General features: G+C 38.3%; 1 protein-coding gene and 1 non-coding gene across 2 annotated transcripts in view; both read right to left on the minus strand.

The window, feature by feature from the left end:
- The window catches only part of pdlim2 (PDZ and LIM domain 2 (mystique)), a 35,646-nt gene that overhangs the window by 3,799 nt on the left and 21,600 nt on the right, over positions 1 to 10,247 (minus strand). The window contains exon 7 of the mRNA XM_008336660.3: positions 2,404 to 2,513. Coding sequence (XP_008334882.1) covers positions 2,404 to 2,513 — 110 coding nt within the window. The remainder of the gene's footprint in view (positions 1 to 2,403; positions 2,514 to 10,247) is intronic.
- trnap-ugg (transfer RNA proline (anticodon UGG)) lies at positions 6,909 to 6,981 on the minus strand. The gene has a single exon. It is a non-coding gene; the product is annotated as a tRNA-Pro (tRNA).

The following is a 10,247-nucleotide window of genomic DNA, read 5'->3' on the forward strand; positions in this document are numbered from 1 at the left end:
ATAGATGGAAAATGAAAGACAACCCAAGGATGTAATGAACATTAATGTACAGAGCCTTTCGTTCTGCTGAACATGGTTCAAATTGAAAACAGACGCTGAAAGAACGCTGACAATTTTCTGCTCATGTTTAGCTCTGCCCGCTATAATCCATTTTCCCTTTATGCTTCGCTTACTATTCCTCCTGACAAGCTATCTCAAAGCAAACGGAGAATCCAGGTCAAATGAGAGAGTAAACAAACTAACAAATGATGATCAGACAGAACGGCATGAACCTACACACATTTAGATACACTCTTGTACAAGATAAAGCACAGAGTTGTCAGAACTTCTGATGAGCTTGTCATCTGATAATAGTTCAAATATCGGAGACAAATCTTTTGTTGGTTTTCATACCAGGTTTGAGCTAAGAAAAGCCACGAAAACAATCTACTCATAGCAGTAAGTCTAGGCGCATGAAGCCAAAACATATCAAAGATCATGAGGCTAAATTCCACGAACATCACCAGCTTTCCTGCAGCGATCAGTTTGAAGATATCCAAATGACAAAGGGTCCAAAAATAAGACTTACCCCAAATAAAAAAGGAACAAAGAGCAAAGACACAACTTCCTCAGGGTCTCAGTCCTGTTAACTCTATCCCTGCAGGAATTACAATTACCACATCTGCAGAGAATGAACCATTCAAACACACTCAGATGCCAAACACACACCTCTATCTAAACCAGACAAGACAGAAAAACAAGAATCGGTTGAAAGGTGTGCCTCTGGACTGAAAACCATTGGCCATGCGACACTTAGGGGTGGATCGATGGGTGTTGCTTAAGCTGTGATTGGACAGCAAAGATGCAGGGAGAGGCTGGCTGTGCAGACTGGGGGCTCCAGACTGGAGGCCAATCAGGGGGTAGAAGAAATTTTTTTTTTTGCAATTTAGGTGTTTGGCTGTTACTGCAGCTGCTGATACTTCACATCACTGGCCTTGGTTTCCCAGGAGAAAAGTAGGGCCAAAGTCAACTGTCCAGTAGATACAAGCACCAGGGTCTCCCGAAAATGTGTCAATACAAAAAGTAATGTGAAATAAAATAGAAGATTGCACCCTTTGTTAGGAGGAAAAACACTGGTGATGTCAAACTAAGGCTACATTTACACAACTGTGTTTATTTGAAAACAGTTATTAGATAAATGGGATCTACACAATAATTATCTGATACTTATTTGTTTGCTTAGTGTGGGACCAAACATAAATAACAATGGTGGAATGAGGAAGTAATTTGAGAGTTAAACTGATATTTGTGTTAAAAGAGCTCATTGTTTACAAGCATTTATTTGTCATTTATTAGAACCAATCAGAAAATTAAAGTATCACTGTCTTGAATGTCTGTGTTTATCCAAACCAAAAGCCATCTCTTTTTTAAATCAAAACGTAGCCTTATAGAGACCTGTAAGCATTGGCACACTGCAAAATCACCTCAGTGAACAAAGCAGAAAATACACCACACACACTGCAGGTGTTGGACAAAGTACTGATTCCCACAGCCTTAAAATCATGTGTAAGCCAGAAAACAGCTGCAGACATAAACATAAACATAAACATAAACTTAATCCTCCAAGAGACATCAAAAACAGTGCAGTCAATCCACTTAAGATGAATGACAGACTTTTCAGCTCATTTACACTTCTAATTGTCTTTCCACACAGCTCTCTGCAAGGAAACAAAACTAGAAATACCCAAAAAAATGTGTGAATGGAGCCTGTTTTTGTCTTTCTTATGTGTTATGTAGGGGGAGTGGGGTAGTGGGGTGTAGAGAAGCAATGTTGCATGTCCTGTATCAAAAACCACCTTTTTAATGTATATGTCTTTCTTTGCATAAACATCCCAGAGTTTCACGGTCTCACACTGTATGGTAATGAAACTTTTACATAATCACTGACAACAACAAATACTTCTCTTGTTTAAAGAAAAAGTCCTTAGAATATTCATTGAGATTATTTTTTTATTATTATTAATCTCATGTAAAAACAACTGCCAACCAGCCATTTATAAATATATTTTAACTGTGCTCATATGGTTTTTGGCTTAAATTAGTACTACAAATATTGGCCTGCAGAGGGTGCAAGAGACTATTCATTATAGCCTTGCAACACAACGTTCTTAGTAGAACGCAATGCTAATAGCATTACATATTTTAACTGCCACTTATATCAGAAACCAAAAAATCCGAGACTAATTAGATTTTTTAAAGAAATCTTACGACTGGGATTAAACCTTTATAATGACAAAAATATGTTAGGTAAAAGCTAAGACAATCACAATATATCATCTATTAGATTGTTAATAGCCTGTTTAACAACTAATTGCAATATCAACAGATTTTCAGTGTTTTGTTTTCAATCACTAAGTCTGTTACCTGCGTCTGGGTACATCCTGATCAATAGGACTTTGTGGTGAGTACGATCCTGGAGGAGTTGGGGTTCTGCTGGACAAAGAGCTACTTCTGTATTCCTGAGGAGAGAACTCCTGAAAAGAGAAGGGGATAATAAAAAATGTACATAAGAATACCAAGCATGCTGTTGTTTGCATTTCAGAGAACTCAGGAGTAGCAGTGTTAACTCCTTACCTGGATGAATTTAAAAGATCCTAAAGTTAAATTTAGAGTTCCTGTTCAAATGGAGTTTCTTTCACTTAAGATAATACAAATTGCCAGTGTGCAACTTCTTTCTTTTTTCTTTTGAACTACTTTCATGATCTACAATCTCAAATCAAGTTTCTATTACATTCAAGAATTTCGCTCAAATGCAATTCACTGCTAGATAAAGATTATCTTAAAATGCGAACACGGCCAATTAGTGAAAGCTTAACCTGTAACGAGTACTGTGTCACTTTTCAAAGGTCAGTATTGACAATGCTCATTGCAGTAATTGAGAATCAGCCCAGTGTCATTGCAGTGTAGATTTGGCAGAACAGAAAGTTCACAAAGTGAGGACAACTGCACCCACACACTTGATAGTTTTGTTATTTTTATGGACATTAAAGTTATTTTTTTTCCAAATTCAAACACATTGATGTAAAGACCTGATCTGTTTTAATGACAAGAGAAATTGATTAAAAAAAACTTTTATCATTCTTATCTTGGTTCTTGTTTATAGTCTGAGCTAAATGTGAGCCTCACATCTGACATATGATTAACTATGTGGCAACACATTTTGGGCACCAACTCGTTGCAGAACTGGGTTTTAGTACCAGCATGTACTTCAATGAGTTCCAGATGCAATGCTAAAAACATCACAATTAGTCACAGTAAATACACAAACTTTTTCTGCAGTACAGAATAAGAAATTCCACACACTTGGAATGTTACAAGAGAGCTGAAAATTCACAGTACAGTTTCTCGAGGAAGGTAATGATATTTGACTTCAGACAGAAGAGGGCGCTGTGCACCCACTGAGCATTCTGAGCATGTATGCCAATTGAATTTTAATGCAAGTTGTTCTTAGCTGAATACCATAACAAGGGCACACACGCAATGTGAAAGTCTAAAGGTAGATCCGTGGAACTTTATTTATGCACACTGAGATCTGATTAGGCCACTATTGAAACCAAACACCGGTTCATGATAACATTAAATACAGCACACAGTCGAGGTTTACACAGCAGACACTTTACTAATATGTCACCATTTTATATACCTGGGACAAAAAAGTGCTCAAGTACTGCTTTTATAGCTTAACAAAATCACTAACAAAAAAAAACTGTTTTCAAAACAGTTCCACAACTTTGACTTTGCTGTGGAAACGGGGCCATTACTTTATTTTGATCTGTGCAGAGCCCAGGAAAACTTGCAGCCCACAGGCAGCTAAAAAGCACACAGAGTATTTCTCCAACAGTCAGCTGCTGGCACCAGTGTTAAAAAGGGATCCATCCAATGAAAACAGGTCTCCACCCGACACATGGTCAGAGGCTGGGGCTAAAGCCAATGCTGGAGCCTGTAGATGACACATTGGCACCAAGAGATTTGTCCGGGATTGTGAGTGCAACGCCAATTCCTACTTTCAATTCAGGAGTTGTTCTTTCCCCCGAGATTAGGCAGATAAGTGGTGCATGCCAGGAAGCCCTTACCAGAAGTGATCATCATTGGGATGTCTCCCTGTGATTCCTCCCAGGATAAACCCAGCATAATAAGTACAGGCTCATAAGATCATGTATTCTATATTATCAGGCTGCAGGAGTACAGACAGCAGTGTCCTCTCCTGCTGTGAACCAATCTCTACAACATATACCTCAGGGATATGCAAGCTTATGGAAGATCTGAAAAAGTTACACCGTATGTGCAACAAAATCAAAACTAGTGTAAACCAAACCTAGTTACAATAAGTTATATAAGTGCCTGACCACTGAATGTGAACCCTTTGCGCCCCATGTGGGAGCATGTGGGTAAAAAGCAGAAGTTTAATCTACGGGACTCAAGAGGAATGCAATGAAGCAAAAAAAAAAAAAAAAAAAAAAAAAAAAAAAAAGGAAGGACTGAAAGAAAACAAACGCTTCACTATGACAGTTAGAATTGTGTTATAATTGACCAATCACAGAACGTTGGAAAAATTAAATAAAAATGTAGGGAGCACTTTTCCCATTATCCATGTGTTAACTAATGCCATGGCTTTAACAGCAGTGACAATGGTAGGGCTGAGTCTTTTTCTGCTTTCCTCAAATCATTTATGTTCAGCTTCATTTTAGGCCAATATATTATTGCACGTGTCAAACGTCAGAGCTGGAAAGCTCCTGGTAAAATGGCACCATGGCACTGCCAACAAAGCTTCTATGTCTTGTGCACCAGCAATTGTAGGGAGGGGCACATACAGGCTGGGGGCAGCCTGTTATTTTGTCTTGGATGGGAGCTCTGGTTCAGAGATTGAAGAGACCACTGGAGAAAAATCCATTGCCAATTCTTCCCAGTTCCTGTGGCCGTCTGGAGCAGGAAGCTCTGATTAAAGCTGCACTGAACTGTAATCAAGAGTTCATACTCAACATACCACTGACTTGCCCTAATGATCCTGAATGTCTTGTACTGGCCTCTAGCAATATATATTCTCAAGTGGACAAAGCTTGGATCAGAAAAAGGGGTGGAACTCATCACCACAGCTATGCAACATCTAAACCAATGTATTAGCAAGTTAGAAAACATAACATGCACCTCCAAGACTACAGAGCCGGTTTTAGGCTTTAAGGAAGGCAGACATGGGACCAATACTGGCACCTTTATTGGTGGGACTGTGTGGACTGCATGTGACTGATTTCCACTTTTGGAAGTGCAGATGAACGAGAAGCTGACCTACAGTGAAACTACCTCTGAGCTGCTGAAAAAAGACTGCACATCCTGAGGCTCTTTGGGAGAACAACATCACTCAAAGACTGCTGGTATTGATGCTCAATGGAGAGCATCTGTATGTACTGTATCTGTGGTATGACAGCTGCACAGTGACCCAGACAAAAGCACACCAAAGGGTTGTAAACACGGCACAGAAGATCACTGGCTGCTCCCAGCATAACCTAGAGGAACTGCACTCAAAAAAAAATCACAGAACATTCAGAATTCTCTGCATGCCAAACACTATTTGTTTGAACTGTTCAAAGCACAGTTTAATCAGAATAAGTACAAAAATATTTTAAAACAATTTCTTCCCCAAAACAATAGTCACACTTGACAAACCATATTTCATAATGTTTTCTCCAGTAAAGATCAGTGTAATTGAGTACTGACTTGCTTTTTTAAATATTTGTTTAATAATCATTTTTCTGGTTGCATTAACAATAAACTTTGTTTTGCATTTGACCACTTTATTTTGCATTTCTTAAATACATTTATGTTATGTATGTCACACATTTCATCTGCCGATCCTGGTCCGATGGATCTTCACTGTAGTGTTTATTTGATCGGGTTTTTTGAACAGTTATTTAAAGGCAAATTTGCCACTTAGCACTTTAACATCTCTAAAAGGCATATTCCTTTTGTAGCTAGCTAATATGATGGTGCCTAAGAAAGTATTACACTTCTTGACCACACATAAATAACTGAACCCCTTAGGTTATCCTTAAAGGATAAATGTCGTAAGACAGCATTAGAGTAAGGGGGCTGTTACCAGTCAAAACAGACAAACAGAATCATTCAAAAAGGACTGAAGCTGCTCCAATAGGCCACTTCAAGGCAGGAATAAACAGGAAATAGTACTGCGTATTAAAGCCAGCTGTTTTACATCACAGCACACATCTGCCGTTAGGGATGGTATCAATGGAAAAGCCTTTAGTCCGGCTCTAAACAAGCCACTTTTCATCATTTTGATCACAACCATCATCATCATCATCATTGCCACCCTGTAGTTCAATTACAGGGCATGGTCCAACAACAGACTTGGGTGATATCTAGTGGAGCTCCATTTGTTTGTGGAGGACTGGTGCTGCTGTAAGAAGGCATAATGACTACTCACTCATTGTCTCCACCGCAGACATGACTGTGAAACTGAAATGAAGGAGGGGACACCAGACCTACTAGGCATAGTAATAATCAAAGCCGTGCAGTGTTTTAATTCACTGTGTGCGGTGATGAAGGTCCAGAGCTAAGACTTCAGGCAAACATATATTTATCATTATCGACTGTCACTGATGCATCCTGCCTTGTAATTATGTTAAAGCATGACATCACTATTTTGTCTGAAAACTGTAGTAAAAACACTCATGTCTACGTAAGGCTAGGACAACAATTCCAATAAATGAACAGAGAAATGATTAAAAACCATTTAAAAAACTGTCCAAAAAGAAGCTTAAAACAATATTTAAAGAAATTAAATAAAAATAAATTTGTACTATATTGATCCCATACTTGGGAAATTGTTAAGCTGCCCCTAACAACTGCCAAGCATGTGGTTCCTCTGGGAATCGAACCCAGGACTCCCTGCTTCCAAGGCAGGTGTGCTAACAGCTATACTATGGAACCAACAATAACCATAATTTAGATTTCTTAGTGGTCTTCTATGTTAAAACACCCAAGATATGGACTAAACCATTTGTTTAATTATTAGATGAGTGACTTAATCTATCCTTACAATTACGGACTTGATAAAAGTATTTCATAATTTACTGCACAGTGTACAGTGACACCATAATAAATATCAACTCCGAGAGTGAACCCATCTGCTTTGCTTTGAAGCAAATGTAATTATATGGGTTTGTTTGCATTCAGAATTCGGTTCAAATTAAGCATAGCAGTGTGGACTTTCATAAAAAAGAAGGCTGAAGAATAACAAAAGTTTTTACAAATTGTTTTAACAGTAGAGTTTATTGATCAAGATCTAGAGAAATTGTTTTGATTAAAATTAAAATTGTTAAGCTAAGTGTGGAGAAGAAGGAAGAGATTATCCTGTGCCTCTATAGTACCTTTTGCTCAAAGAAAAAGAGTGTAATATATTAATGACGAAGATGTGTTCTTGTTTCAAGATGCAGAAAAAAAACAAAACATTTATTATCCTATTTGTAGAGCATTACAACAAATTTCTACTACAAAAATGTCTCTCATTCAACACACTAAGTTAAAATTCCAATACCATTTCACTTTTATCATTCAAAATACTGTAGGTTATTAGCTGGCCAGTTGTTCTGGCTTAGCACAGTGTGCGGAAAGAAAAAGTCACAGCCATTTACTTTTTAGGTGAAAAGGGTAAAAAAGAAACTAGCACACAACAGCCAACCTGAGATGCAGTAAATCCTTGACATGATGTTAACACCAATAATAGTTGAAAGACACAGAAGCTAACTTCTAGTACCGTAGTTTGATTTTACTGATGCTGTTGGTGTCTCTGGAATATCCACTAAAATTTCCACAGTGATAGATGGGACAAAATTAAAACCACAACTTTAGACTCCACAGTAAGACATTAGGTATTCTGTGCAGCTGTTGTAGGTTAATATTTACGATGTCTCAGGCAAAGCACATGATTAATGTGGCCAAACATACGTTATCTTTACACTAAATAAAGAAATGATACAGTGAACACTTCCAGACAGTGAGAAGAGGCTCAACTGTCTGGTGTGATCATCATGTAGGTGGTCTCAAAAAGAGTCTGCCACCACAAGACCGATAAAAAAAGAATTGTGTCAGTGGTTATTTATCCAAAGAGTGTCCCATAAGCATTACATTTTTCATTCTATTAAAGTCACCACAAGGCACCAACTTGGTTCAGATATCAAGCTAATCAGGCATCTGGAATGTGTTGAAGTCGGAATAAAATTGCTGGACTCCTTAGAATTTTAATATAAGGTCACCCAACTTGGTTTTTAGTATGCTTCAAAAAAGCACAGAAAATAACAATCCAAAATGTATCAATTTAAAATCGGTAGTGCCAATTTAATCTGCATCAGGGGTGGTGGGGGGGGGGGCGCTGGTCTATCATCTTTTTGAGTTGTTGATATTCAACTAAAATATATATCTGAGTTTTAGGGAGGTGACAGCGTAGATTTTTGCAATCAGACAAGATCTAGTTTATCTGTGTTTCACAACAGTACTGCACTGTTATAACACTGTTTTCAATACACACCCATACTTCAACAGGAATTACTGGTAATGTTTAAAACATACACTAAACCAGTAATGTCAGCAAGGCATGTATTTATGGTTTCTCAGTGCAGCAATACCATTCTTTAGTGTTTACTGCAAATGCATTTTCAATTTTAATGACCAACAAATAAAGCCATAGTAAACTGCTCTAAAATGAAGGTGCTATCCCATGAATAACTGGGGGAATATATGCTGACATGTATGTTTTCTTTGGTGTAAAATGCACTACGAAGCAGTTATACAGAACATGTTGTTCCCTTCAAAACAACTTGGAATGTTGACATACTGCTCAACCACCTTCACAAACAGCACCACCTAGTAGAAGGCCCCATCTTTCCCTGCCAAGATCCTCTTCTCATAAAGCTCTTTGAGCCCAGTGTCCCCCCATCAGTGTGCCCAGGGGGAGAAAAGTGTGCACTACCAAAAGTAACTCTGTTTGCTTTTCCACTGCACTTTCCACCACAGGGAATGACAGACAGGTGTGCACATCAATCAAAGGGGATAAGGACAGGCATGTTAGCGACATTGTGGACAGGGAGAAGTGAAAATAGCAGTTCCCCTCTCCCTGTCATTGTTGGACGTCTAAGTAGAATAATGATGTGCCAAACTAAACATCATCCCTGCTCATCATGTCCAAACTGGGATTGGAGCACTGACTACATGTATAGGACTCTCAGTGACCAACTTGCCTTACTGTAAGAAAATGACCAGTTGAATCCCTGGTAGTCTCTGTAAGTAGTCGCATGTTTTCTCTGTGTGTGCTGGTTTTCTTTGGGTTGTTTTGGTTTTATGCCACTCTAATGATAAAAGTCAAACTCAGGCTACACCGAAAGATTTACAACAAATGTCTATACTATATATCAGTGGTTCTTAAACTTTTTATACTCTGTACCACCTGAGAAAACATTGATCTCTCTGAGTACCACTATGATGACCAACATTAGAATTCCCCTGCTCGTTCCACGTTCAACTTGCAAGTGATCCCATAACTCTGTGCAAGTCTGTGCTTATGTAAGTAACAGACTTGCATTACAGCAAAAACACAGTAAATTAATAAAAAGACCAGACATCCTATTTCATAATCTCACAAGTAGCTACACATATTTTCTAAATGCTGTATTAATTGTGCATGGTATGTTTCAGATTTATTCAATTGAAAATGTAAATGTGAAAATATGAATTTTCACTGCGTACCACTAGAGAATGCCACGTACCACTGGTGGCTGAACTGTCCAAACTAAAATTATGGCCTCTAGTTGGCGACCCTTAGTTTTTAATACAGATATGGTTTGTACTAATGTTTACCAGATAGGTGTAGTTGCTACCACAGTCCTTTTAAGGACTCAAACTTCCATAATTCCACTGCTTCCGGTAAAACCACATACGTCACGATCAGTAACCTCCGCAACTTTTAAATTGGGGGGTCAGGTCCAATTTCATTTTCTCTGTTCAGGACTTTCGCTCTGTAGAACCCTTGATGAAAAGAGAAAACCTGCTCGTCTCAGAAGAATAAGAATCAACGCGCTTTTGTAGACACCATTGCCCGCGGTGACAAATGCACTAGTAGCATCTTTTTCTTAACTGAGTTAACCGGTAATTAAGTTACACAAGTAACGTAGCGCTGCGACCAAAGCAGTTATTGAAAAGTT

The sequence above is a fragment of the Cynoglossus semilaevis genome, chromosome Z (assembly GCF_000523025.1).
Source record: "Cynoglossus semilaevis isolate Cse_v1.0 chromosome Z, Cse_v1.0, whole genome shotgun sequence".
In the NCBI taxonomy this organism is placed as follows: Eukaryota; Metazoa; Chordata; class Actinopteri; order Pleuronectiformes; family Cynoglossidae; genus Cynoglossus; species Cynoglossus semilaevis.